Genomic DNA, 27941 nt, shown 5'->3' with positions numbered 1-27941 from the left:
CCTTTAGCCTGTGTCTTGCTGCCTAGCAGATAGCAGGCAAAAGAGCTTCACTGCTTTCTTTTAAGGTAATGCTGCTAGTTTGTTACATACAGCTCATTGACCGCTATCCTATGGGTGGAGAGGTCTGGATTTCCTGCTTCTGTCTACAGGATGGCCTATCTGGCTCTGCTTCTGCTGCACAGAGCAAAGGCAAGACGCAGGGCACCACTGAGGGGACTGTGCCAGCGGACTGCAGCTCAGAGGACGTTCTCTGTGACTTGCTTCTCAGCAATATGGTTTCAGTTGCCTGCGTGTATGGGAATAGTCTCTTGCCAGCTCCTATCTGGCATTTGTTTGGCAGGTCAGTAGTTGTGCTGGAATTGAGCCTTTTGAAGGTGGAATTCTTTTAGTTCTGGTGTACAACTCCAGTTTACTCTTTCTCTTGTATTTGGTTTGGGTATGGAGAATTATTAGCAACCAGTTTATCTAGTCTGGATGCCATTTAACTTGCCGTTTAACTCTGGCAAGTGATATGCAGAGCTTATTGACTTCTACTAATAACTTGGTGCTCAGAGGACTCTGGTTCTGCACTAGTGCTGCAGCATGTGGCTGGGTCCCTTTAGACTTTAAGACTGTTAGGCTGGTGTAAGGAGGTGGTGGAAGGTGGACAGGACTCAGCCAAGGTCCCAGTAACACCTGTTAGCCTGGTAGGATTCAGGCCACCACAGTTTGTTTTCCATCTTGGCAGGTAAGGAGCCTGCAACTGGTACTGCAAAAGTAAACACTGAGAGCAGCTCCCCAAGGATTACTTCTGTCCTTGCCAGTAGAGGCCTTGGCTCTAACACACTGAGTGTTCAAGAAATGAAGACGTAACCTTTTGATCCACTTTGTGCGTAGTTTGAAATCTAGTCAGCTGTAGGAATAGAAGAGCCAAGATAGCAGACTGGACTCTAAAACAGCCACTGTGTTGCCTCACTGTGAAAGGGGGATTAAAACAAGCTACCCTAGGTACTGTTAAACCACTACAGCCAGGCAGCTGGGGCTGTAGCTGACCTTTATGTCCACGAGTACAGTTTGGGTTTTGCTTGTCTGCAATACTTCCAACTGCAGCAGCAACAGCAAAGATCCCCCCCTTTTAGATGGGGCTTTGCACCCTGTTGGACATTTACAGCATTGTCTGGGTAAGAAACATTGCCTTTATTAAATACAGCTTGCCCTGCAAACCTCCAGTGTTTTGTCAGGTGAAAACTGCTGACAGGAAAACATTAATATGGCTAAATGTGATGCAGTGCAATGCCTGAGCTTAGGGAAGAACTCTTACCAGCCACAGGGTGTGTATCAAATCCTCAGTCTACAGCACCTGCAGAACTGTGACACTGCTCCTTCGTAGTCTCAAGCCCATACAGGAATGCCTTTTATCACAGAATCACAGAATAACCAGGTTGGAAGAGACCCACCGGATCATCGAGTCCAACCGTTCCCATCAAACACTAAACCATATCCCTCAGCACCTCATCCACCCGTGCCGAATAACTTTTACCTGTATAAAGGTGAAAGTAAGTATCTTGCTCTACTGAGCCTACATGAAAACCAGATGGATGGGCTTAGACTCTAAAATGCTCAGTATTAACAAAGTAGTGAAGAGTTTAGTTTGTCAGCATCTCCACCTGCCAGAAATTTACTCTGAAACTCTCTATCAGTAAGGCAAGAGGTACCAGCTGGCTTTCTGCCCTCTTCCTCTGGACAGGGAGCAGTTCTTGCTGATGCTAAATGACCCACTTGCTGTTCTGACAGCGTACATCTGCCTTCCCGGAGCAGCCAGGAGGAGATGTGGGGTTTCTGAGGTTGTCTAGGAGGTGTGCTCCAGAAGGTGTGCTGGAAGAAGCAGTTGTGCTCCAGAGCTCTCACTGTAAGGCAAGGCCACCCAAACCACTTCTGTGCTATGGAAGAGATTCTGTTTATGTCGAGGTAGCTAAAAAGCCACATGCTATTTGAGGGACAAATGGACCCATATGTAATCTTGCCATCTGTTCTCACTTCTGCAGAAGAGATGGCCAGGGGCTGACCTTCCCTTCCGAGCACAGTTCAGGCAGTTCATTTCCAGAGGCAGTGAGTTTCTAGCGTACCAGCTCTAGCAGCTGATGCAAGATCCTTTTCTGTCCATAGCGCACATGCAAAGCTTGCTGCTCCCTTCGACTCAGTTTCTCATAAGCCTCCTTGTTATTTAGCAAGTCCTCCTCCGCTTTCAAGTCCGACCCATAGGACTCCAGGGTTAGGAGCACGCTGTCATAAAGGAGCTTCTTGCAAGGGGGTTTAAGTCTGGAGAGAACCTCGTTAGAAAGGGCAGAATTTTCGTCTTCATCACTGTCATCTTCCCAGCCATCTTGTTCCTTATATTCTTTGAATTCTTCTTCTGACATGCACAGCACCTGTAGTGACCCAGGCAAAGAGAGAAAGTCACTAGCAGTGAGTCCACCAAGCTTTCTCCTTTTAAGTGTGGTCTTGGGGCCACATTGAAGAGGTGAATAATTCCTCAGCTGTGCTAAAGGTGGGAGGGTAGACCTGGCTTATACCTTAACCACAGGTAACTTGTAAGAACATTGTGGGTGTTGGGAAGAGTCCTCAAGGCCAGCTGCTACCTACAACTGTGCGAAGCTCTCCAGAACAGCAGTAGCCATGGAGCCATTTAAGACTGGTATTTAAATACACGTGGGTGGCCAGTTCAGGAGAGGAAGATGACTAACAGTACCTGAAGCCTGGCAGCTGGGCCCCACACCCTGCTGCTTTTTGTTCCTGACTATTAGTACCACGCTGCTGTTACGTGCTTATACCCCTTCACTGCACCACTCTGCATCCTGGCTTGTGCAGCTGCAGGGCTCTGGGCCACTGGGCAGAGCTTACCTTCAGGGTCATGGAGAGCTCCTCCTCTGTCAGCACCTCCTCCCAGCCGAGCACGAAGGCGCCTTCCTCCCCCACCATCTCCAGCTGGCACAAGAAGTCCCACTGCTCGCAGACCAGCTGCTGCTCTGCTTTGCTTCTGGCTCCTGTGGGGAAGACAGCAGAGGTGCAAACCCAGCTCAGCTTGAAGAGAAGAGGAAACGGGAGGCAGAAAAAGCATGGCCCCAGCACCTGAAATGCTGGAACAGGCTGACTTTTCATGTCCCCCGTTTCATTACATCGCTGTTTAACAGAGCTCCCTTGCTCCATCCTTTCCCAAAGTGGCTACGGCTGCCACTCACGCTGCAGTGCTGCCCTGCGTACTGTCACCATCTGGATGTCGGCTGTGTCGTTGATGTTGCCTGGGTACGGCTCTGCAAAGCCGTACATGTGCAGGAGCTGCCAGTTGGCCATCTGCCCGTAGGTGTTGAAGATCTCTTGTCCTTTGCTGATGGGCTGTGTTGTAACCATCCGTAAACATTGCTGCAAGCGGGGAGAGAAGAGGTTCAGAGCTGTGGTGATCCTGCTGCTCTCAGAAGCAAGGTGTTTCAAAGGGGCTCAGATGACCCTAAGCTCATGCTAGCTAAAGCCAAGCACGCAGCAGGGGAGTATGTTGAGCAAAACAGTTCCATCCTAAGAGCTCCCGGCCAGACTCGCTTGTGGCGCTGGCAGGTGAGCGGCGCTGCTCTGGGTTCAGCAAGCCAGCCCCGCTGCACCACCGCTCCCCAAGGCCCTCAGTTACGAGGAACGGGCCTGTGCTGCTGTGCACTCACCGGAGAGTACTCCAGGTTGGCATTATGGTTGGCCACGTGATTCAGAATATCTGCTACAGGCACCATCATAGGAGGATTGGGCCCCTTTTCATCTTCATCTTCCTCATCCAAAGGTTCCTGAAAGCTAAGGCAAGGGAGATGAGGACAAGCCCATGGTACGACTAGCAGCACAGGGCAAGCTTTGCCTTATACTCACTTACCTTCTTGCAACAGCAACCTTTTAAGTAACACAGGCCTTCCCTGTGATCCTGCTCCTTGTCCTTGCTCCCTGTTGGAGAAAGCCCCCACCTCTCACCTGTAGGCCATGACAAATGCCACCAGCTGCTTGTACAGCTCCAGCGTGTGCAGCTTGGGGTCAAAGATGTTGGGGTGGGACTCCATGAAAGGCAGAATGATGGTGCTGTATTCCAGGTGGATGTTAGCCAGGTCCTTGTCCACAGCTTCTGGGATGCCTGTGCCCTGCAGGAGCCTCTTTCGTTCTTCTTCAGGCCTGTTGTAAGAAAAACAGCAGGTTTATCTCCATCTGCCTCGGGGAGAAGGCTCTATAGCCCCCTTCCTCCTTAAAATATCAGCTTCCTGCTACTTTCCACATTCCTGTTTCCTAGCTGTGCCTGTAGCTGGCTCCAACCCGAGGTAGGGATGTTCCTCGGGCTAGACCAGAGGGAAGAGGGCACGCAGTAGGCCCGCATCCAACCCCAAGCCTCCTGGTCAGCATATCCTGCATCCAGCTGTCCGCCTAGGCCACCCTACAGCCCCCCTTGGTTTCACCTTACCAGAACATGGGGTGATCCAGGCTCCTGAAGTCCTTCCAGAGGGAGAAATAAGGCTGCCAGTGGGAGTCACTGGCTGTGTACTCGTGCAGCAGGGCCAGCAGAAGAGGCACCCACCCAGATTGGCTCTGCAGGGACTCCTGTGCTATAGAACCAGAGATGGCAGCGAAAACATAAGTTGGTAGGAGGTTTTGGCCGTTTCCTGAGAACCGTTACCCTGCCCATCCCTCCTCCAGCATCCTGCACAAAGCAGGAACCTTCCTTAGGCTTCATCTCAGACCCATTTCATAGAATCACTGGGTTGGAAAATACCTTTGAGATCGAGTCGAGACTGTACTGGACCACTACTAAACTATACCTAAGCGCTTCATCTACCTGCCTTCTAAACGCATCTAGGGATGGTGACTCAACCACCTCCTTGGGTCGCTGCTCCAGTGTCTGAGAACCCTTTCAGTGAAGACATTTCTCCTGATGTCCAATCTAAACCTCCCCTGGCACAACTTGAGACCCTTCCCTCTTGTCTTAACCCCTGTCACTTAGAAGAGACCAGCACCCACCTCGCTACGCCCTCCTTTCAGGCAGTTGTAGACAGCCATGAGGTCTCCCCTCAGCCTCCTTTTCTCTGGGCTGAACAACCCTCGTTCCCCAGCCCTGTTCCGTTTCTCAGGACTCGCCCTCAATCCCCAGGGAAGCCCGAGCCTCCCCGCAGCCTCCGCTCACCTTCCCGCAGGAGCTGGTGGAGGGAGCAGGTGTGCTGGGACAGCAGCGCTCTGCGGGGCACAGTGACCACGACCTCTCCGGGCTGCAGCTCGGCGGCCGCCAGCATCCCGTACCCGGCCACGGTGCCGCAGCGGCTCAGCCGGACCTGCGGCGGGGGCAGGCGGCCACGGTGAGGGGCACGGGGGCCTCGCCGCCTGCCTCCCCCCAGCCCCGCTGCCTCACCTTGGGGCTGAGCTCTACGCCGGCACGGCCGCACCACGCCAGGAAGGCGCTGAGGGGATCAGCGAGGCGCTTCCCCAGGACGCTGCTCCCGGCCGCCGCCTGCGGAGGAGAAGCAGGGAAAGGCAGTGACACCAAAAACACCAGCAGAGCAACTCTCCAAGACTCGTTTTGGAGTTTTAGAAAGTGAGCAACTTTTATCATGCAACATGAGCAGCAATCTCCATCGATCGTGTGCAGCGGGACAGGCTGGGACAGAACAGATTTCCCACTTAGATACATATGGATGCTTTTTTCTAGGAATCTCATGCACGTTCTATTCATAGAATCATAGAATCACTAGGTTGGAAAGGACCCACTGGATCATTGAGTCCAACCATTCCTATCATCACTAAACCATGTCCCTTAGTACCTTGTCCATCTGTCCCTTCAACACTTCCAGGGAAGGTGACTCAACCACCTCCCTGGGCAGCCTCTGCCAGTGCCCAATGACCCTTTCCATAAAATATTTTTTTCCTAATGTCCAGCCTGAACCTTCGCTCTTCCTTCCCAAGGTCTAATTTTAACGTTATTACGAACTTCACAGCAGTCAAATCTCTTAGTGATTTGGAGCTTTGGAGCCAGCTCTGCCTGCCCTTGCATCTGAGATGGGGAAAGGCTGCAAACAGCGGTGATCACAGGAGAAGAGGCCCCTGTTCCGCACTGATCCTGCTGAACACAGGGTGTCAACCTCTCCAAAGGGTGAGCAGAGAGCAGGAAAGCGCCGTTTGGAAGCAAATGAGGTTATTCTCCCTCTGTACTCGGCACTGGTGAGACCGCTCCTCGAATCCTGGGGTCAGTTCTGGGCCCCTCACCACAAGAAGGATGTTGAGGCTCTGGAGCGAGTCCAGAGAAGAGCAACAAAGCTGGTGAGGGGGCTGGAGAACAGGCCTGATGAGGAACGGCTGAGAGAGCTGGGGGTGTTTAGCCTGGAGAAGAGGAGGCTGAGGGGAGACCTCATTGCTCTCTCCAACTACCTGAAAGGAGGTTGTGGAGAGGAGGGAGCTGGGCTCTTCTCCCAAGTGACAGGGGACAGGACGAGAGGGAATGGCCTCAAGCTCCGCCAGGGGAGGTTTAGGCTGAACATTAGGAAAAAATTATTCATGGAAGGGGTCATTGGGCACTGGCAGAGGCTGCCCAGGGAGGGGGTTGATTCACCTTCCCTGGAGGTGTTTAAGGGACGGGTGGATGAGGCGCTGAGGGTCATGGTTTAGTGTTTGATAGGAATGGTTGGACTCGATGATCCGGCGGGTCTCTTCCAACCTGGTTATTCTATGATTCTATGAAACACGCTCCCGGCGGGACATTCAGCTCGACTTTCAAAGAACAGTCACTCCAACGAACCCTAACTCTGCCGGAGCTTAAACCACAAGCTCTGCAGCGTCTGCAGCGCCGACCCCTCCCCTGCATTGGGGGGCGGCGGCAGCCCCGTCCCCGTATCCCCCCAACCCCGCGCCCCTACCTGGGGCCTCTTGGCGGCCGCCGCCATGGCGCTGCGGGCACGTGACCGCCGCCCGTGGCGCCGCCGGGGAGCCCCGCCCCCTCCCGGGCCGCGCCGCGACGGCGGCCGCGGGGGGACAGAAACGGGGCGAGGGCGTTCGCGCTGCGGCAGCTGCTTATTGGAGTGGAGGGTGCGACACGCGCTCTGTGTGCCCCTCTCAGGGGTCTGAGAGGTCTCTGTGTGCCCCTCTGAGCAGCTTGGGGGACTCTGTGTGCCCCTCCGAGGGGTTTGGGGGGCTCTGTGTACCCCGCCAAGGGGATTGAGAGCTCCGTGTGCCCCTCTGAGGGGTCTGGGAGGGCTCCATATCCCCCTCCAAAGCGTTTGGGGGACTCTGTGCTCCTCTGAGGCGTTGAGGGGACTCTCTGTGTCCCTCCGAGGGGTCAGGGAAGTTCCTATTCACCCCTCTGAAGGGTTTGGAGTCTCTGTGTGCCCCTTTGTGGGATCGGGGGGGGGGGGTTCTGTGTGCCCCTCCAAGGGGTTGGGAGGCTCTGTGTGCCCCTCTGAGCAATCTGGGGGCTCTCTGTGCCTGCTAAGGGGCTTGAGAGCCTCTTTGTGCTCCTCTGAGGGGTTGGGGGTGGGCTCTGTGCCCTTCTAAGCAGCCTGGGGGGGCTGTTCTGTGTGTCCCTCTGAGGGCTTTGGAGGGCACTGTGCACACAGCTAAAAGTTTTGGGGGCTCTGTGTGCCCCTCTGAGGAGTCTGGAAGCTTCCTATGCACCTGTCTGAAGGGTCTGGGGTCTCTGTGTGCCTTTTTGAGGGATCTTGGGGGCTCTGTGTGCCCCTCTGAAGGGTTTGGGGGTCTCCACTTGCCTCTCTGCAGGGCCTGGACATACCTCCACGGTCTCTGGTGCCACTGTGGCTCTGTGGGACCCTGTCTCGATTCTACACTCCAGGTCTGGGCACCAGCAGGCTCGCAGCACCAGACATGGGCTAAAAGCAGTGGGCTCTCATTAAATACGATAATTAAGCTTATGGCCTGCTTCATTCGCCATGCCCCACCGAACTGGCCATCCATGCCGGGTGATCGTGTCCCTTCCAGTGCTGTTCCCAGGCGCATGGTCACCCCTCCATTCCCATTCCTCCATTCCCTCCATTCCCGGCCCCATCAGAAGGGAGAGCAGATGCCCTCAGTGGTTGCTCCTAATGAAGCCAATTAGTGCACACAGTACGTTTGAAGAGGTCCCATGAGGGCCCCAGCTGTCCCCATGGGTCCCTCATTCCATGAGTTTTTGGGGTTGGTTTTAATTGTTCCCAGACCCCTCTGCACTGGGCTAGGATAGCTGGATGGGTTCCGTATGAATTAAAAGAGCTCCTTCCTGCAGAACTGAGTGGAAAGGCAAGAGAAAAGGCAGGGTGGCTTTCAGTAGTCCATCCCAGCTGGTGGCCCCTCCTGGGGCCTGGCCACGCCAACCACCCTCCTGGCAGCTGCCTGCTGGCAAAAGCTCTGCTGTGACTCGGATTCGAACCGAGGTTGCTGCGGCCACAACGCAGAGTACTGACCACTATACGATCACAGCCGCTGCTCGGCTCCCGCGGATCCCCCGCTCCCTTCATGGGGCGGCGTGGGGGCAGCGGGGGTTCGACAGCCCCTCTGGCCCCTGCTCGCCCTCCCCACGGGCGCATCCCCACGGCACCGACGCTCTCCTGGCTGCATCCCTGGCTCGGGACCAGGGCCCTGGGGGGATGCCAGCCCGCTCCGTGCCCCGACACCGGGTGCTGAGCCCCGTGTGCGCAGGCAGCGCGGCCGAGCGGGATGAGGAGCCCGCGCTTGGCCCTGAAAACACACGTTCAAAGCCCAGCGCTGGCGGGTTATTATTTTCCCAGGCTGCTGGGATTGGCACCCACAGCCCTGGCCGGGGTCTCCTCCTCCTCTTCCTCCCCACGCCAGCTTTTGGCTCTCCCCAGGAGGACAAGCCCGGTGTTTATACCTCACCTTTCCCAGCGATCCCAGCCTCAACCGAGGAAGAGGTGCCGGGGCAGGGTAGAGGTCCTGGTGGTGCTCCAGCTCACGGGACGATGCCCTCCGCTGTGGTGGCCTTGCTGGGGCACTGTGGGGGTGGAAGAACTCACAGTCAGTCCTCACGTCCCACTGATGCCGCAGTGAAGTGGAGCCCTCGCTGCCTGTTCTGAGCATCCCTCAAAACCCCAAATGTGAGCCTGGATAGCTCAGCTGGGAGAGCATCAGACTTTTAATCTGAGGGTCCAGGGTTCAAGCCCCTGTTCAGGCGAAGGCTTTATCCTTTAGGAACCCAGAGGTCTCTCCAGGGCCCCAGGCTCCCCAGTGCTCCTTTCCCTGCTTCTTTTCCCACCGACTCCATCCCACTCCGCCGCTCAGTACCCCAGGGAGAGGGAGCCCCTGTCAGAGGATGGAGACAGGCAAGGGCATTCTTTAGGGACCTACAAAAGGAGGGAGAAAGAGGATGCATGCAAGAGGGAGAGACACAGCAGAGCTAAGGGGAAAAGAAATCAGGAATGGAGAAGGGAATTGGGTGGGAACTAGGGGATCAGGGGACCTGCTGCCCCCACCCCAGGGTTAGGGGCTGGGGAGTTACTGGGTGCATCCCTGGGGCTGAGCACAGCTGAACCTCAGCCCCATGCTGGGCTTTTGTCTTGGTCCAGGTTCTTCTTGCACCTTTGGGCGTTCCTCATCCCTGTCCTTATTCCCCCTGCACCTCCAGGAGCTCTGGTTTGGATCCTATCCCGGGGCAGGCAGAAATCCTGCTCTGCCTGGAGGGACAACCACAGACACGCCACGCTGCCCAAAACCTCCCTCCCCAAGAAGGGGCTGCGAGGGCAGGTCCTCTCCCCCTCCACAGGGACATGGTGGTGGTTGGGTATGGCAGAAAGCAGGGCTAAACCAGCCCCGGGCAGGGAGAATCCGTGCCCACCATCCCGATCCCGCTGCACAGCCCCCAGCCCAGCCCCTGCTGCCCACCTCAGCCCAGGCGGACGCTCCCTGGCAGGCAGCCCTGCAGCCTGGCCTTTATCCTGCAATGTTTTTGCAACAAGACGTGGCACCGGCATCAACCCACGAGCTTATTTTATTGGCCCGACGAACTTTGTTTCCCAGCGGCTCCCATCACTTCTGCCCGCGCCGCGCGGCTTGGGCCGAGCTCCAGCCCACGCTTCAATCGTCATTCATTTCTTGCCAGCAAGAAAACAAAGAGATAATAAATAGGACGCTTATTTGCGGGGGGAGCCCAGGGGAGGGTATCGGGTCACGAGCAGCCGCGGGCAGGGCTGCGCCTGGCCCCGGCTGGGGGGTGGCAGAGGGGCTGCAGGCAGAGAAGCGAGGGGGGGATATAGCAATCTCTATTTAATTACATTAAAATAGACTATTTTATAAAATTATTATTTCTAGTAGTTAAAAAACATGTGTCGTGGTCCATGCAGGGCTGTGGAGCTGCCCCGGCAGCCCTGGGTTGGGGGGGCTTGGGGACTCACTGGCTGGTGTGGGGACAGACCCCAGCCTGCCTCATGCCCCGGGCAGCCCTGTCCCAGGGGTCTGTCCCTGCCCGGCCCCAAGTGCCTCAGCAGGTGCCCGGGGTGGCTGCCAGCGGGGTGACCACCGCGGGTGACAAGGCAGAGGCTCCATGCCCCCACTAGCCCCACGTCCGCTGCTCCGCGGGGCGCAGGCAGGACCCAAGGTGGGGGAGCAGGTGCCCTCCCGCACCCCACCGTGGGGCTGGACCCTCGCCACGCAGGGGTTTAAATGACGTGGCAGCAGTTGAACTGCCCCAGGGAGAGGAGGCTCTCCTTGGGGCCCGGCTGGATTTTGAAGGCCAGAGCTTTCTCGCAGAGTGGGAACTGCAGGAGCCTGTCCCGCAGGCTGCCCCCCTTGCCCTTGCCCGGGTCCAGCTTGATCACATTCTCCACGGTCCCCTCGGTGCCCCCCGGACCCAAGTTCTCCCCCGACCACCGGGCTGGGAATTCGGGTGCTGGAGACTTGTCTGTGGGGCCTGGAGGGGTGATGGGGGTCATCTCTGGCCCCGGAGCCTGGGAAACCCCAGCAGAGCCACTGCACGGTGATGGGATGGCTCCCCTTTCCCCAGGCCCCCCTGCCAAGGAACCCTCAAGCTCCACATCCTCCACCCTCCTGGGGGGCTCGGCTCCATCGCCCCGGAGGGCTGTGGGACCCCAGCTCCCACTTACTCCATTCCCAGCCCAGGCTGCCCCCAGGTGCCCAGCCCGGCCCCCCAGCTCAGACCCGGGTCCCCACACCTCCCCGCGGCCAGATGGGCGGCGGGAACACAGGAACGCTCGCATCTGCTCCTGGTTCAGCGAGCTGCTCTTCCTCTCCATGGCACTGGGCCTCCCCTCCTCTTCTTCCTCCTCCTCTTCTTCCTCCTCGCAGATCTGCTGCAGGGCCGGGGTGCTCTTGGTGATCGCGGTCTCAATGGCAGGGACCTTCAGCAGGGTTCCATGAGGCTGCCGGCCCCCCATGTCCCCTCCGGTGGGCAGGGGGGGCAGCCGGGACTTTGTGGCGAGGCCACCCGGCACGTCCGTGAAGGGCAGGAGGCCGCTGGAGCTGCCCTTGGGGTTGAACGTGTCCAATAAGTTGGTCCTGAGAAAGGGGAGGATGGAGGTGTTGGTCCGCAGCCGGACATCAGAAGGGGAGAGGGGACCAGCCAGGATCCTGCTCCGAGGACCCAAGGTGGCTCAGGAGGGGACAGGGGACGCGGGGCAGCAGGGGCTCACCTGCTCTGCACCTCCTTGGCCAAGTTGTAGACGAGGCTGAGGCGCTGGCCCTGTTTCTCCTGCTTCTCCCGCAGCATCCTCTCCGCCAGCAGGAAATAGGTGGCCGTGATGTGGTTGTAGCGGTCGGCCTCCAGCGCCCTGCGCGGCACCAAGGGACCCACGTCAGCACACGAGGGACACGCTTGGAGGGACGACCAGAGCCCTTCAGAGGGGCTCCCGCCTTGGCCCCCCGGCCCCGTCACTCACTCCTGGATGGTGTCCCGGTCGGCGATGTTCCCGCAGGTCATGGCCTGGAGGATGATTTCGTGCTCCTCCTTGGACACTCGCTTGTGGGACGTGAGGGGCAGCAGGCAGCGGCTGGCGGGGGACGGGTCCACCCCCTGCAGCCACGCGTGGCCCTCGATCTGCTCCAGGGACGCCCGCTGCTTTGGGTCGCGCTGCAGCATCCTGGAGATGAGACTGACAGGGAAAGGGGCGACGCTGCAGTCCTGCAGCAGCACGCGAACCCCAAACTCTGCAGTTTTATCCCCCCTCAGCTCCCAGTCATTCGTGGGAGGGGTGCCCCTCGCTGGGGGTGATAAGTCGGGGTCCTGGGGGCCCTCGGGGAGGGGGGAAAGGTGCTTACTCAGCGCATTGTGCCGAGACGTGGGGGGGGACGGTGTAGCGGCAGTCCATGATCATGGTGAGGGTCTCGCTGTCGTTGGCCTCCTGGAAGGGGGGGTGGCCACACACCAGCATGTAGAGGATGACCCCCAGGCTCCAGATATCTGTAAGAAGGAGCAGCAGTTCAGGCTGCGCCCACCACAGCCCGGGAGGGTCCCTGCCCCCATCCCCAGTGCTGAGCCAGCACATATCAGTGCTCCTCGGGGTGCTCCTTGGAGGCAACATCTCTCAGGGCTTTGCCCCACAGGCATGGGGACCGCAGCCCACCAAGGTAGGGAAGGGCCTTCACCATCCCCACATCCAAGCAGGTCTCAAGGCTCTTCACCAAAGCAGCTGAGGTCTCATCCCCTCTCCCAGGTGGGGTCAGCCCTCAGGTCTGGCCCCCTTATCGCCCACCCACAGTACCCTTTCATGTCATTACTCAGCTTCTCAGTCCCCAGACAGACCTCCCCACACCATCCTGGACACCACAGCAATGGGAGAAGGTACACAGCACCGATTCGGGCTCTCCAGCTGCCTAGAGCTGAGCAGGCACCAGCCAGAGCAGGATCCCTGCGCCAGGGATAGGGACAGAACCAGCAGCATCTTCATCTGCTCCTCTGGAGTACACAAACCCTCTGCAAAAGCCCTTTTTCAGGATGCTGAGCACGCCCTGCAGCTCTCCGTTAATACCTTCAGCTTCTTAAGTCAAGTGCCTGCCTTTGAAGATTTCTCATCTGCGACGCTTTTCTCCCTTCATTTCCCTTTGCGGAGCCATCAGCTTATTTTTCTACAGCCTCCACAAGCCATCCTTGTTTTCAGCTCTGGAGCTGCCTTTCCCTGAGCTAATGCTGAGCTTTTTCCTTTAAGGGCTTGTGTTTTGTTTTGCTAAATCCTCCTGCCCCAAATTCCAGCAAAGCTGGCTCCAGTCTGCTTCCTTCTGGCCCCTCTGGCCCAGCAGAGCCTCCTGGTGCCCTCTCACACTCCAGGACCGTCTCCCTGGCCTCCCTGCACCCCAGCCAGCGGAGGAAAGGTGCTGGGAGCCACGGAGAGGAAGCAGTTTTCAGGGTGGGGATGGAGGAAAAGGAAACTTTCAGAGCTCCTCCACCCAAACACCAGCATCCCGAGCAGGTTTCCTTCCGGCATCATCCAGAGAATCGCTAGCACTGGCTGCACCCTCACGCTGCTCCTCCTCAGCCCTGGCAGATGTCATGCTGGGCTTGCATTCTGCTCAGGCTTTTTCCCCTCCCTGGCACGAACCGTTGCCCACTGGGATCTCAGTGCATGCAGGGATGGTTTCCACAGGGAGGAACACCCTGCACCAAGGGCTGGGAGCATCCAAGGGACAGGATTGCTCCCAGTGCCACCACAGCATGGGTGCTCCCAGCATGAGGAGCCAAAAAAAGAAGTAATGCCCAGCTGGCAGGACGTTGCTCTAGGCAATGGACACACAGCAGACACATCCCCAGGCTGAGCACAGCCACGCCTGCAACCCACCACCCTTACCCACAGCCGGGGCATCGTACTCATCCCCGAGCAAGATCTCGGGTGCCGAGTAGGCCAGCGAGCCACAGCTGGTGGTGAGCATTTTGCCAGGCTGGAAACGGTTGCTGAAGCCAAAGTCTGTGAGCTTGACCACTCCCTGCTCCTGGAAGAAGACGACATTCTCGGGCTTGAGGTCGCGGTGCACCACGTGGAGCTTGTGGCAGTAGGAGATGGCGTGGACGATCTGGGCGAAGTAGTGCTTGGCCCGCGCCTCAGCCAGCCCGCCCTCGTGCCGCATGATGTGGTCGAACATGTCCCCGCCGTCACCCAGCTCCAGGATGAGGTAGAGCTTGGCGTGGGTGTCGATGACCTCGTAGAGGCGCACCACGTTGGGGTGCTGCACCAGCTTCATGCAGCGCACCTCCTGCAGGAGCTGCCCGGCCGCTTCCCCCGCCAACTTGCTCTTGTCGATCACCTTGACGGCCACCCGCTGCCCGGTGAAGACGTGCCGCGCCAGCTTCACCACCGCAAAGTGACCCTTGCCAAGCGTGCGCTCCAGGTCGTACAGCCCCGCAATCTTCCCCTCCACGCAGCCCTGCACCCCGGCCATGGTGGCGGCGTCAGGTGGGGATGGGCATCAGGTGCTGTTGGAGGGGGAGCTGCTGAGCGATGTCGGGTGGGGGATGAGGCACCCCCAAACACCACATCCACAAGCACCACAGGCACTAGGACCCCTAGGAATCAGTGCCCAGCACCCTGGGCACCCCTGACACCCCATCTCCTAGTGTCCAGCATCCTAGGACCTGGGCACCCATCTGTACCCCCACGTCTAGTCCCCGGCACCCTCAGAACCCCAACACCTCCACCTTCAGTCCCCAGCACCCCAGAGCATCCCGATATCCCTACATCCAGGTGCCCAGCACCCCAGCACCTTGGGGACCCAGTACCCCTGTCTTCATGTCTCCAGCCCCATGGGTACCCCAACTGCCTCACCTCCCCTACTCAGCATGTGGAGCACCCCAATACCCCATCTACAGATCCTGACTCCGCTGCACACTGGGCACCCCAATACCCCCACCTCCAGTCTCCAGCACCTTGGGCACCCCCATACTGCCAACTCCACATCTTCAGCATCGTGGGTACCCCAATACCCTCGCCTCCCCACCACCCTGGTTACCCCTATACCCCCCTCTCCCCATCACCCTTCTCACCCCTACATCCCCCACTCCCCATCACCCTGGATACCCCCATCTCCCCTCCCCATCACTCTGGGTACCCCAATATCCTCCACTCCCCATCACTCTGGGTACCCCAATATCCCCCCTCCCCAGCCCCCTGACACCCCACCTCTCCTCCCCATCACTCTGGGTACCCCAATACCCCCCTCTCCCCATCACCCTGCTTACCCCCATCTCCCTTCCCCCATCACCCTGGCTACTCCAATATCCTCCACTCCCCATCACCCTGGGTATCTCTATATCCCCCTCCCCAGCCCCCTGATACCCCAGCTCCCCTCCCCATCCCCCCGGGTACCCCCATTACCCCAGTTACCCCCATCTCCCGGGTACCCCCATCTCCCGGGTACCCCCATCACCGGGTACCCCCATCCCCCCGGTTACCCCCATCTCCCGGGTACCCCCATCACCGGGTACCCCCATCCCCCGGTTACCCCCATCCCCCCGGTACCCCCATCCCCAGCTCGCTGCCCCCCTCACCGGGCGCGGAGCTGCGGTCCCGGGCTCCCCCGCCCCGTGACGTCACGGCCCCGGCCGGCGCCTTAAAGGGCCCGCGGGCCGGGCTGAGGCCGGGGTGAAGCTCATCGCACCCGCCGCGGCCGGGAACGAGCCGCCCGCCTGCCGCCTCCAGGAGAAGGGGGAGAGCCCCGGGGGTGGGCTGGGCAGCCCTCCTGCTCCCCAGGGTCCCGCGGGGGAGCCTGCGGGCGGCGGGGATCATCGCCAAAGCACCTGACACAAAGCAGGGTGAGGGAGGGGATCCTGCCCCTCTGCTCCTCTCCTGGGAGACCTCATCTGCAGTGGTGTGTCCAGCTCCGGAATCATCAACACAAGAAGGAATTGGAGCTGTTGGAACGGGCCCAGAGGAGGCTACAAGGATGATTCGAGGGCTGGAGCACCTCCATAATGAGGACAGGCTGAGAGAGTTGGGGTTGTTCAGCCTGGAGAAGGCTCCAAAGAGACCTTATAGCGACCTTCCAGTGCCTGAAGGGGCTCCAGGAAAGCTGGGGAGGGGCTGCTGACAAAGGCTTGGAGTGATAGAACTGGGGGCAATGGGTGTAAACTGGAGAGGGGCAGATTTAGACTAGATACAAGGGGGAATTTCATCACCATGAGGGTGGGGAGGCCCTGTCCCAGGTTGCCCAGGGGAGCTGTGGCTGCCCCATCCCTGGAGGTGTCCAAGGGCAGGTTGGATGGACCTTGGGCAGCCTGGTCTGCTGGGAGGTGTCCCTGCCCAGGGCAGGGGGGCTGGAACTGGATGGGCTTTAAGGTCCCTTCCAACCCAAAGTATTCTATGATTCTATGGTTTTAAAGCAAACATGCTCTCAGAGGGACCTTCTGTCTAACTTTCAAAGGATACAATTACTCAGATGAAACTTAACTCTGTTTTAGCTTAACTCAAAAATATTCCACTTTTTGTAACAGCGACCATTTCTTGTGTCAGGATGGGCTCCTGCCCCGCTACCCTCCTGCCTGGGACACCGATCATCACCAGACCCACTCCATCACCTGCTCCCACCCTCGCTTGGTCCAGGAGCACCGAGCCAGGGCTGGGGGAGCAGCTTTGTCCCCCGCTCTTTTCCTGGAAGCGGCCCTGCGAGCGGCCGGCTGCCTCATTTAGCTCGTTACTGGCCATGGGGATGCGCACAAAGCAGATGTTGCTTCTGCAGATTAAAAAGCTCTCAGCACAGCCGCCCTCGTTACCGCTAATGCCTTCCCAGAAGTCCTGCACCGCAGCCGTGCGCGCTGCAAACAGGCCCTAATGAGCAGGGCTGAGGTCTCACTCGGGGGCTGCGTCAGCTGGGGGCCTCAGGGACCAAGTCCTGATCCCTCCGGGGCTGCGGATGCAGAAACTGGGAGGATCAGGATGCTCAGCCACAGGAGTGGGGTTGGTTGGGGGGCTTAGCATCCACCTGGGCTCTTGGAATGGAAAGAAGGGGGCTGCCAAGCCTGCCTCAAACACAGATGAGTCTTCATGCAGGCACGGGGGTGCAGGAGGCGGCTGGGTGCTGTGCTCTGAGGACCCAGCGGGGTGCTGATTGCTTCCTGCAGCTGGAAACTGAACCCCTCTCTTGACTTACCTCCCCTTTTCCTTGCAGGGCTGCAGCTCCCCGAGGACGTGGGCATTTCCAAAGAAGCCCAGATGAGCTGCTAACCTAGGGATGGGCAGGCTGTGTGCAGGCAGAGGAGGATGTCGCCAGGGAAGCAGAGGAGGTGGCAGCCCCCTGGATGCTGGGTGCTCAGGCAATTTGGCACCCTGTGTGTGCATCTGGGGATTCAAATGGAAAGGTGATTCCTTTCTGGCTTCTGGCACTGAGGTTTCTAGGAAACAGCTCTCGGGTCTGCTGCTGTTTGTACAGGAGGGGACTGCGGGTGTTCCGTGAATGAGCAGCATCTCCTGCCACGGCCTCTTTTGGCTGACCCCAGCCTGGCTCTTCATCGTGAAAGGCCCAGAAGTGTTGAGGTCAGGTTCTTCTCCTGATGGGGAGCTGGGTGCTGCAGGCTCTTTACCTTTTAGGTAATTGCCTGTTGTACACATGCCAACACTGCTTGAAACCCTCTGTTCAAATGGCTGGAACAGGCTCGTGGTGAACTGGGATGCTGCAGCTGATCGTCTCCTGCAGCCCTGGCCAGGAGAGGCTGCAGAGATGCCACCTGCACCAGCTGCATTGGGCTGGCTGCAGCTGCCTTTGTGTTTTGGAGTGTCCTTTAATGGTCTCAGCACCAAGAAGCTCAAGGAGCTATATTTGATGTCTATAAAAGCCACAGCGCCAGGGCTGGGGAGAACAGTGCAGCTGGTTCCTTCCTTCCCATGGTGGAGTCAAGCCTGGCATGCACCAAGGAGCTCCCCTGAGAGCACCTGGCTTTGCAGAGCTGCAGATTTTCTAAAGGATAAATGAAAAGAGAGATGCAGTTAACAGAGGTGGGAGCATGAAGGATCTGCAGATGGTGAATGGTCAGGAGTGGAAGACTTCTGGAGGCTCCGGACTGTGTCTGCACACCTGCCAGGAGCTATGGGTGGGCAATATTCCCTTTGAAAACTGGTAGAGAGCTTGGTGTGTCTCGGGCAAAAGGCCTGCCGCCCTGGTATTTAACTGGCAACTGGGAGATGTCCTCAAGCTGCAGCCTTGGCGCTGCTTAGGCACGGCTGGAGAGGGAAGCGGCCTGGCAGGGTGGTGGGGATTGTTCCGTGGCTAACAGGGCCAGTGGGGACCTGTTCCTCCCCACATCCACGCGGGGGGCAGTGAAGGAGTCCCCCCTCCCGCCTATCGCCCTGCTGCTTCCTCTTTGTCCAGACAAAGCCCTGTTTCCAGAGAAGCCCACCTACCTGGTAGTTAGCGGAGTCATGTGGCTGCAGCACTTAATTAATAAAAAGCCCATATAAATTCCAGTAAGCATGTGGGGAGGAGGACATAGAGGCAAAGAGCAGTAGCGGCGCTCCTGGTGAGCTCGGTGGAGCAGCGAGCAGCAAGTCCCGTCTGCGCTCAGAGAGGTCAGTGCTTCCCATGGGAAGGGTCTGGGGGCATTTGGGGTGTGATGCTGATGGCTGTGGAGCTCCCCACACTGTGGAGGGTCCTCTCCTGGCAAAGAGCTCAGTGATTTTGTGAGGATGGGGAGATGAGAAGTGGCCGGCAGAGCTTTGGGCTGCTGAAGCCAGGGCTAGAGCCTCAATGCTGCCAACACAGCAGCCTGGCCCCTTTTCTTTGGTTCCCTGCGAGGCTCCCACAGCCCAACTCTGCAGCAGCTGCTCTTCCCCACCTCTGGGCATGATGTGTCCAGTCTCTCCAGGTCACCCAGTCCTTCCCCAGGTGGTTTTCCTCCCTGCCGAGACCCCTCCAGCCCCGCCACACCTTCTTCTCAGCTTTACAGCTTCATCCTCACCTTCCTCCCTTCTGCTGATCCCCCCCACGACTGAGGAGGGAGAAGCAAACCCTGCAGTGGGGTCAGACGGAAATGAAGCTGGTCCAGCTGGGGGAACATCTTCTCATGACAGTGTCCACGTCTGAGGCAGAGGGGGCTTTGCATCCAACTGCTTCCCACGTGGAAGCCACGCAGCCAAGTGTCGGTGGGTTCTTCAGGTAACTGGGTGGCACAGAGGGGCTGGAACTGCCTGCAAAGGTCTTGGCTCTGACACCCAGCGATCTCTGCAGTCCTTAAGCAAAACCACGTGCCTGCCTGTTTTCCCTGCCAGCCTCTGCATTGCACTTTACCTTCTCAGAGCCTCACGCTTGGTTATTCTGCCCAAACACTGTGGTTGTGTTGCAAAGAGTTGTAGGAAAGAAGTTCAACATTTCCTAGGGAAATTTTTCAGGGTTATTGCTGCTCCAGCTGCAATGTTGAGGATGTCCTGTGCATTCCAGCCATGTAAGATTGCTCCTGCTGTTCCCTGGGCTCCTGCTGGCAACGTCGCAAACCTGCCTGAAATATGGCTTAAGGGATGGTGGCTGGAGAGGGAGGAGAGAACGCAGGACTGAGAGAAAATGCACGAGTCGCGCTTCCCTCAGCGCTGCCACGGAAAAGGGCACAGGTGGAGCTGCTGGGGTGTGTGTGGCTGCCTCTGGTGGTACTTGAGGACCTTGTGAGATCCCAGAGCTGGCTGTTGTTTGCAAGGTCCTGTCACATGTTCAAGCCCAGATGCAGCATCTGGTCTTTAAAATTAAGGAGCACGGAGCCTGAAAGGAGCCATGTCAGACGTTTTGACCACAGCTCATGCACGTGCAGGAGGTGAATGCATGGCATTACAATGGCCTGTGTGTGGGGAAGGAAGATCCTGAACCACTGGAAGAAAAGTCAAGCCTCACTCCATCCTCTGCTGCTCATCTGCCTCTGTGGTGAAATCACGAATGTGCCTGGACGCAGGGTGCCCCGCAGCCCGCGTGTTAGCTCGAGAGGGTCCATGCAAAGCTCCCAGGCATGTGGTGGCCTGAGAGAAGCTCTGAAGTCTGAGAGAGCGAACACCCTGGTTCAGCAGCTGTGCTGGCAGAGGCTGCCGCTCGCTTAGGGAGTGACAGCGGTGGGGTGGAGGTGGGGGCCAGGCCAGGCTGACCCAGGCTGGGCCCCCTCTGCGCAGGTTGTCCCCCAGGACCATGCTGAACGTGGTGCTGCTGTGCTGCGGGCTGCTGCAGGGGCTCCAGACCATCCTTGCTGCCGACCTCGGCCGTGGCCATCTGCTAAAGGCAACTGGTGGGCTGGAGGGAGCTGACAGAGCCCACTATTCCAGCCTGCTACGGAAAGTCAAGGAGATGTCTGCAGAGCCAGCGGGTGAGTCCTGTGCCTCTTTGTCCTCCTGCTGCACCCCCCAGCCGTTTGCTGGCATACTCAGAGCCCCCCAAATTGAAGTGGGTGTCCCACACTCAGGGCTGGATGCAGGGGATCCTCTTCAAGCAGCACAACTTCTCCTCTCGCTGGCCAGTGGGAGCAGCCTGGCAGCCCACAGGGAGTGGGGTGCATTTTTTTGGGGGCACACATAACTGTGGGAATCAGAGCAGAATCAGAGCAGAATCTCCCAGCAGTCTCCTTGACCAGCCTTTCTGTATCTCACAGGAGCTCTCCCCAGGATGGGGTTTGAGGCCCTGGAGGTCCAAGAAGCCAACGGTGACCTTGTGCAGAGAGTCGGCATGCTGGAACCACAGGTAATTCACCTTGAGCTTTCCCACAGACACCCTAAATGGCTAAGCGGGGAGCTCAGGACATAGCAGCCTCCTCGCTGCCTTCAGAGCCAGGGGTGCTTTGGAGCCCAGAGTGGTGCTGCCTGGGGAGTGTCCGCTCGTCGCCTGCACAGGAGCAGCCCGGGCAGGAGAAGCTGAGGCTGCCTAGACACGCAAGGGGCTGTGGCACTTGGGGAGGGTGGTCCAAGCCTGAACTCCTGCGATCCACTTAATTAACCTCAAGCACAGCCCAGGAAGCCTCTGTAGAGCTGAAGCTCACCAGGTGGTGCCATGTCTTGCCTGGCTCAGACCCTGGTGCCTTTGTTTAGCAGAATGCATGGCTCCCTTCACTAAAGTTGAGGCTGCACTTCAAAATAAATAAGTCCTTGAGACGTGACGGAAGAGGCAGTGATGCCCACAGAGACCCCAGGGGCTCAGTGGTGATTTCCAACAGACTGAGCCCAAAGCTGAGCATGACAGCGCTCCCCACTGCTGGCGGTGGCAGGTTTCAGCAGTCACCCTCTGCTCTCCGCCATGCAGTTCTGTATTGCTGACACCGTGGTCCAGCACCAACTCTTCTCCTCCTCTCTCCAGCAGGCATCATCCACAGAACTGCAAGCTGCGGGCCGCGAGGAGCGCTCCCCCCGCCGCTGCGTCCGCCTCCTGGAGTCCTGCCTTGGGCACCAGGTCCCCTGCTGCGACCCCTGTGCCACCTGCTACTGCCGCTTCTTCAACGCTTTTTGCTACTGTAGGAAAATCAGCACCGGCTTCCCGTGCGGCAAAAACTAGCGCCTGCGCCCCAGGGCTGCCGGCTCCTTGCCCACGTGTGCTGCCTCCTCCTTTGCATCTCTAATAAACCATCAATTAGCAAAAGCTTGATGATCTTAGACTCATAAAAATCGTTACGATGGGAAAAGACCTCTGTGATCTTATATGTCACCAGGTGAACCCAGGGGACAAAACGTCTGTGGGGGCTGTGAGAAGCCCCCAAACCCTACAGACAGGTGCCAGAGGTGAACCTCATCCCTAGTGCCTTTGCTGGTGTGGCTGGTGGTGTGCTCAGCCTGCTCCCTGGGGATGGAGGAGGCCTCACAGGGCGCTGGGGAAGCTGGGGTGTGCACTTGCAGCCCAGAAAGCCAACCGTATCCCGGGCTGCATCCAAAGCAGCATGGCCAGCAGGGCAAGGGAGGGGATACTGCCCCTCCACTCTGTTCTCATGAGACCCCAGCTGGAGTCCTGTGTCCAGTTCTGGAATCCCCAACATAAGAAGGATGTGGAACTGTTGGAACGGGTCCAGAGGAGGCTACAAAGATGATCCGAGGGCTGGAGCACCTCTCCTACGAGAACAGGCTGAGAGAATTGGGGTTGTCCAGCCTGGAGAAGGGGAGGTGCCAGGGAGACCTTAGAGCAGCCTCAGTACCTGAAGGGGTTGCAGGAAAGCTGGGGAGGGACTTTTTACAAGGGTATGGAGTGATGGGATGAGCAGGAATAGCTTTAAAGGGATCTGAATAGCTTTAATAGGGATCTGAACAGGCTGGACTGCTGAGCAGAGTCAAATGGCATGAGGTTTAACAAGGCCAAGTGCTGGGTCCCGCACTTGGGGCACAACAACCCTGTGCAGTGCTACAGACTAGGAGAAGCCTGGCTAGAAAGCTGCCTGGAGGAGAGGGACCTGGGGGTGTTGGTTGACAGCAACTGAACATGAGCCAGCAGTGGCCCAGGTGGCCAAGAAGGCCAATGGCATCTTGGCTTGGATCAGAAACGGTGTGACCAGCAGGTCCAGGGAGGTTCTTCTCCCTCTGTACTCGGCACTGGTGAGACCGCTCCTCGAATCCTGTGTTCAGTTCTGGGCCCCTCACCACAAGAAGGATGTTGAGGCTCTGGAGCGAGTCCAGAGAAGAGCAACGAAGCTGGTGAGGGGGCTGGAGAACAGGCCTTATGAGGAACGGCTGAGAGAGCTGGGGGTGTTTATCCTGGAGAAGAGGAGGCTGAGGGGAGACCTCATTGCTCTCTCCAACTACCTGAGAGGAGGTTGTGGAGAGGAGGGAGCTGGGCTCTTCTCCCAAGTGACAGGGGACAGGACGAGAGGGAATGGCCTCAAGCTCCGCCAGGGGAGGTTTAGGCTGGACATTAGCAAAAAATTCTTCACAGAAAGGGTCATTGGGCACTGGCAGAGGCTGCCCAGGGAGGGGGTTGATTCACCTTCCCTGGAGGTGTTCAAGGCACGGGTGGATGAGGTGCTAAGGGGCATGGGTTAGTGTTTGATAGGAATGGTTGGACTCGATGATCTGGTGGGTCTCTTCCAACCTGGTTATTCTACGATTCTGTGATTCTATGAAATTGGATTTAATTAGACATTAGGAAGAAACTCTTCACCGAGGGCGGTGAGGCACTGGCACAGTTGCCCAGGGAAGCTGCGGCTGCCCCATCCCTGGAGGGGTTCACGGTTGGATGGAGCTTTGAGCCCCTGATCCAGCGGGAGGTGTCCCTGCCCGGGCCAGAGGGCTGGAACTGGATGGGCTTTCAGGTCCCTTCCAACCCGAACCATTCTATTGTGGTTCCCACAGCACCGTGCTGGGCTGTACTTTGATGTACCAGTCGTACTGGGCCGTACTGGGCCGCATCACCCCGTACTGGGCCACACTGGGCTATAACTCTGCCCCCCCAACCTTAACCGGGAGGGGCGGGACCGCTCCGTCACGTGACCGGCGGAGGGCGGCCGCCGACCACGTGATCGGTGGGGAGGCCGCCCGCGTCACGTGATCGCGTCGCGGGGTCACGTGAGGCGCCGCCGCCGCCATCAGCGAGATGTCGTCGTTCCCGGAGCTGTACTTTAACGTGGATAACGGGTACCTGGAAGGGCTGGTGCGCGGCTTTAAGGCGGGGGTGCTGCGGCAGGGCGACTACGTGAACCTAGTGCAGTGCGAGAGCCTGGAGGGTGAGTGCGGGGCGGCGGGGGCGCCGCGAGGCGAGTGCTCGGCCGGGTGGGAGCCCTTGGCGGGGGGAGGCAGAGCCCGCAGCGGCGCTTTAGGGGCGCTTGCTCCTCCTGGGCTCTTCGTCCACTCCTTTCTTTTCCCTCTTGGGCTTTCTAAGTACCCCTTTCATTCCCTCTTGGGCCCTCGGGCGTTCCCCCCTCGTCCCCACCCCCATTCCCTCCTAGGCCCTCGGGTCCCGTCCACCCCACCTCCCACCTCATTCCCTCCCGGGCCCTCGGGTGTTCCCCCCCTCGTCCCCCTTCTATTCCCTCTCAGGCCCTTGGGTCCTGTCCCTGTCTCCCGTCCCCATCCCGTCTCCTATTCCCTCCCAGGCCTTCGGATCCCGTCCTTCCCCCCCTCCAGCTAATTCTCTCCCAGGCCCTCGGGTGTTCCCCCCGCCCCCATTCCCTCCTGGGCCCTCGGGTCCCCCCGCCTCTCTCTGCAAGCTCAGCTGACTCAGCTTCCCGGTCAGCCCGGCCCAGCGATTGCAACAGCTGGTGCAGTGTGTGAGGAAGCCTGGGCTCGCAGGGCTTCGGGGTGGCTGCACAGCTGGGGGGTGTGTATTGCACAATCCTACAGTGGCTAGGGCTGAAAGGGACCTCTGGAGCTCATCCAGTCCAACCCCCTGCCAAAGCAGAGCCGCCTGGAGTAGGTAGCCCAGAAATGTGTCTAGATGGTTTTGAATATCTCCAGAGAAGGAGACTCCACACCTCCCTGGGCAGCCTGTTCCAGTGAAGAAGTTTTTCCTCATGTTCAGGTGGGACTTCCTGTGCTCCAGTTTGTGCCCATTGCCCCTTGTCCTGTCACTGGGCACCATTAAAAAGAGTCAGGCCCCATCTTCCTGAGCCCTACCCTTTGGACACTTATAAGTATTGATTAGATCTCCTCTCAGTCTTTTCTTCTCGGGGCTGAACAGACGCAGGTCTCTCGGCCTCTCATTGTAAGAGATGTTCCAGTCCCCTCATCATCTCCAAGGCCTCCACTGGGCTCTCGCCAATAGTTCTCTGTCTTTCTTGAGCTGGGGAGCCCTGATCTGGACACAGGACTCCACATGGGACCTTGCTAGGACAGAGTAGAGGGAGAGGACAACCCCCTCATCCTGCTGGCCACACCCTTCCTGCACCCCAGGCTCGACTTGACCTTCGTGGCCATGAGGCTCATTGTCCGCTTGTCGTGTCCTGTGATTGTTGGGAGTCTGGATGGTTTGTCAGGCTTTGCTCATGAGTCTTGTTTTGTGCTTTCACTTCCTAAATGGCAGGCAGCACAAGAGAACCTTTTCAAGGCGAGAAGTAAGATTATTGGGGTAGCTGATACCCAGGATCAGTTTTTGAGATCAGGTTGTCTTGGAAAAGTATCTGCTTTTATTGAAGTATTGCAAGTGGAAAAAATGTTGCAGATCTTCGTAAATTCACCAGAGAATTACCCTTTGCAAGTAAGTTTGAGTTTGCTTCTGAGGCTGATTCTGACTTCCAGCCATCATCTTTTTTTTTCTGGATCGGTGGGTACAAATCTGGAGAACTGTGAAGATTTTGTTCTGTGATACACGTTGCCTATGGTCAGCTTGTCATCTTAATTGGTGCTAAACTGTCCTTCTGTATCAGTGGCTTTTCACTCATTTGTGTCCTGAACCTGGATCACAACCAGGTCCCTATTGAAATAGGCTAGAAACGTGTATCCAGAGATGTTGTTTGTCTGGGAGCTAAAACTACTGAATTGTTCTTTCTTCTAAAAATACTTGTAAGCATCAGCTTTATCTTGATTGTTGCTGAGTGATTGAAATTAATATTGAATATCTACAGGGATCCTTGGCCAGCGGAACCTTGGGTGCAAGTGACCTGCTCACACAAATGTTAAACAACATAATGTGAACAGACTGCTGTGATGTGCTGACAACTCTACCTTAAAAACACTCAGGATATTTTTGCTTAGAACAGAAGCCCCTTTTCAGTCAGATTTTTTTTTCCAGCTCTTTTGTCTCTGTAGTTCTTGCTGTGGAGCCCAGGGCTTGAAGGAGGGCAGTGGGAGGTATTTCTGCATTTGGAATGAGTCAGTTTGGAGTTCCCGTACGTTAGTCTTGGTGTGGTTACTGTCCTGTCCCTGACAGCTCTCTGCTGGCGGCTGCTGCAGTGCTTCTCGTCAAGATTCATTCAGAGCTTTAAGGCTGTTCCAAGTTCATTGCCAGTGTCATTCTGCCTCCGTTTGTCTTTCTGGCCCCTGTCTAGTTGTGGTCTTGTAGAAGGATTTTTCTTCAAGGGAATGCTGCTCGTGATCACCCATAGGTCTGCAGTCAGACCATCTGTCTCCTCTGTCCCTTCAGTTCTGGTTTTCCCATTTCACTATCTGTTTTCTGTGCTTCACTGATGTTTTAACATGTGTTCTTTCTCTCCCAGATGCTTGTCTGCACTAAATCCAAGCAGGGGCTACTTTATTAGCAGCCAAAATAAGTAGCCAGGAACCTGTCTCTGTAATTACTCCCAGTCCTGGAGCGGGTAGTCACCTTGGCCATGGAGAACTCCTGAAGGACCAAAGCTGTGTGGGGGCAGGCCCTGGGAGTTGGGTATCTGGCTGGTCACTGATGTTGACATTGCTTGGAGGACACTGCTTCCAGGTATGAAATGCTGCTCAGTCTTCTGTGCTTGGATCCATGTGGAAGCACAGAGGGAATGACTTCTCTGCTTCAGGACTGAGGCTGACAGGTTAGAGCTGCTGGAAGGAGGAGATTGAGCTTTTCTGTGTGATCCTCTGCTGTAGCTGCTTGTCTGATCATGAAGTAAGGAGATTTGAGCTCTTGCTTCTTGATGAGTCAGAAATAGAGCCAAATAGGCTCTCTGTGATCAGGTGGACTCCTGAGCTGGCTTTAAAAAGGGGCAGGAAGACACGACCAGGATTGAGGCGAGGTCAAGAGCGCTGTTTCGGCTTAAACTTTGTCATGAAACCCTCAGCAACAATACATTTAATCCCTTCTTTCAGCTCCCAAAGCCCTGGTGCTTTGGTTGTTTCCCAGCCTGAGGTGTTTGTGTGCTGTACACCTGTGCTGGAGCTTGGAACCTGCTTGCCCTTCTGTTGTAGCCAGTTCCTGCTTCCGACACAAGGTGTCAGTGAAGGACTTGGAGCTGCTTTCCCTGGCTTCGGTGATGTGCGTGTGAATCTGTCCTTGAGTGGAATCTGTCTTGGATAATCAAGCTTAGGAGTCGCCCAGATTTCTACTGTCAAAAGGATGGTGAGCTGTTTCCAACCTCTAAAAGCCATGGTAGCCTGTTAGAGATCTGGAATCGCCTCTGGAGAATAAAAATCTGTTGATGCAGTTGGGCAGTGGTGCCACTTTGAAGAAGCAGAGTTCAGTCTGGGACTGGAATGCAGGTTATCGACAGGCTCTGCTGTCACCCTGCAGTGCTCTGTGCTGCAAAAAGTGTATGGAGCCCGGGAAGTGCCCAAAAGCATCATCTTTGGAGACAGGAATTTCTTTACCTTCAACATGGTGCTGAGCCTTGTTTTTTGTCAGACTAATCTCTAGCAGTGTATAGTGACCACCTGCACTTGATGCAGGGCTGGGTGGTGTGGAATAAACCACGTTTGGACAGGTTGACTGGTTGTTTTTGAGCTGCGAACAGTATTTCCAGAGTTGCTCTGCATAGTCCTTGCTGCCCAGAAGTCAGCTCAGGAGTGGATTGCTAAAGGCTTGCTGTCCTAAATGTTATCTCAGTGTGGAGACCTCCTCTTTCCCCACCCTCTCCCCTTGCTGCATGCAGAGGAGAGGTGATACTGAATGTACTGGGCATGTGCTTGAGCTGCCTCTGTTTTGTGGTGTTGAGTACCAAGTGTTCTCCGTGTCTCCTTTCATCTAGAGAAGAGTGGGAGAGGCTGTGCTACTCTTCTCTGTTTCATCACTGCGGTCTGGGAATTTGGGCCCCAAAAGGCTGGAGCTGGGCTTCTCTTTCAGCTTAACAGTATGGGCAGGGTGCCCTCTCTTGTGTAGAGAAGTTGCACTGCTTCCAGAGTTACAAACTATCTCTAAGGGTGGTTTTGGCACCTTGGTTCCTGGTGGAGCTCGTGATGTTCTCTTGAGTGTGGGGAAAACAGGATAGATCCTTTCCTGTTGTTCTGGTTTGAGCTAAAGTAGGATCAATTTTTCAAACTTCAGCTAAGGCTCATTACTTAATTTCATTTTTTGAAAGTTAACTGTATGTTTTTCAGACAGTGTTTGTCTCTAGCAGTGATCACAGGGCACATTGGTATGCAGAAAGGCCATTGCTTATACTTATTCCTATAGAAACAAAGACCATCCTCGAGTTGGTAGAATGCTGTGACTGGGGTGGAAAATGGTTG

At 57.1% G+C, this 27941-nt stretch overlaps 4 protein-coding genes and 2 non-coding genes across 8 annotated transcripts in view; 3 read left to right on the top strand and 3 right to left on the bottom strand.

The window, feature by feature from the left end:
* Positions 1-87: 87 nt before the first annotated feature.
* Positions 88-6974, bottom strand: SETD6 (SET domain containing 6, protein lysine methyltransferase). The gene is given in 9 exon segments (XM_069868212.1): positions 88-2408; positions 2881-3023; positions 3219-3399; positions 3690-3813; positions 3985-4179; positions 4463-4604; positions 5180-5387; positions 5390-5500; positions 6900-6974. Coding segments are annotated over 9 exon segments (1443 nt in total). The 5' UTR covers positions 6927-6974; the 3' UTR covers positions 88-2096.
* Positions 6975-8380: 1406 nt separating this feature from the next.
* On the bottom strand, positions 8381-8452 carry TRNAH-GUG (transfer RNA histidin (anticodon GUG)). The gene has a single exon. It is a non-coding gene; the product is annotated as a tRNA-His (tRNA).
* Positions 8453-9090: 638 nt separating this feature from the next.
* Positions 9091-9163, top strand: TRNAK-UUU (transfer RNA lysine (anticodon UUU)). Its single transcript has one exon. It is a non-coding gene; the product is annotated as a tRNA-Lys (tRNA).
* A 798-nt stretch (positions 9164-9961) lies between these two features.
* Positions 9962-15569, bottom strand: LOC138726627 (SNF-related serine/threonine-protein kinase-like). Of its 2 annotated transcripts, none has more exons than XM_069868540.1 (6): positions 15476-15569; positions 13782-14419; positions 12259-12400; positions 11880-12092; positions 11634-11771; positions 9962-11499 (listed from the first exon to the last, which is right to left on the bottom strand). In XM_069868540.1, the coding sequence occupies exons 2-6, from the start codon at positions 14368-14370 to the stop codon at positions 10644-10646; spliced, it is 1938 nt and encodes a 645-aa protein (XP_069724641.1). In that variant the 5' UTR covers positions 14371-14419; positions 15476-15569; the 3' UTR covers positions 9962-10643. The 2 variants fall into 2 exon arrangements, with proteins under 2 accessions (XP_069724641.1, XP_069724642.1); XM_069868541.1 differs by having other exon boundaries at positions 13782-14422; positions 15476-15533.
* A 2314-nt stretch (positions 15570-17883) lies between these two features.
* AGRP (agouti related neuropeptide) lies at positions 17884-21493 on the top strand. 2 transcript variants are annotated; one of them, XM_069868563.1, is made up of 4 exons: positions 17884-18485; positions 20064-20254; positions 20537-20625; positions 21238-21493. In XM_069868563.1, the coding sequence occupies exons 2-4, from the start codon at positions 20080-20082 to the stop codon at positions 21427-21429; spliced, it is 456 nt and encodes a 151-aa protein (XP_069724664.1). In that variant the 5' UTR covers positions 17884-18485; positions 20064-20079; the 3' UTR covers positions 21430-21493. The 2 variants fall into 2 exon arrangements, with proteins under 2 accessions (XP_069724664.1, XP_069724663.1); XM_069868562.1 differs by having other exon boundaries at positions 21235-21493.
* A 1911-nt stretch (positions 21494-23404) lies between these two features.
* Positions 23405-27941, top strand: part of ATP6V0D1 (ATPase H+ transporting V0 subunit d1) — a 33006-nt gene continuing 28469 nt past the window's right edge. Inside the window, exon 1 of the mRNA XM_069868215.1 lies at positions 23405-23578. Coding sequence (XP_069724316.1) covers positions 23449-23578 — 130 coding nt within the window. The 5' untranslated portion in view covers positions 23405-23448. The remainder of the gene's footprint in view (positions 23579-27941) is intronic.

This window comes from Phaenicophaeus curvirostris, chromosome 14, assembly GCF_032191515.1.
Source record: "Phaenicophaeus curvirostris isolate KB17595 chromosome 14, BPBGC_Pcur_1.0, whole genome shotgun sequence".
NCBI classification, from domain to species: domain Eukaryota; kingdom Metazoa; phylum Chordata; class Aves; order Cuculiformes; family Cuculidae; genus Phaenicophaeus; species Phaenicophaeus curvirostris.
This window is presented reverse-complemented; position numbering and strand designations above follow the sequence as displayed.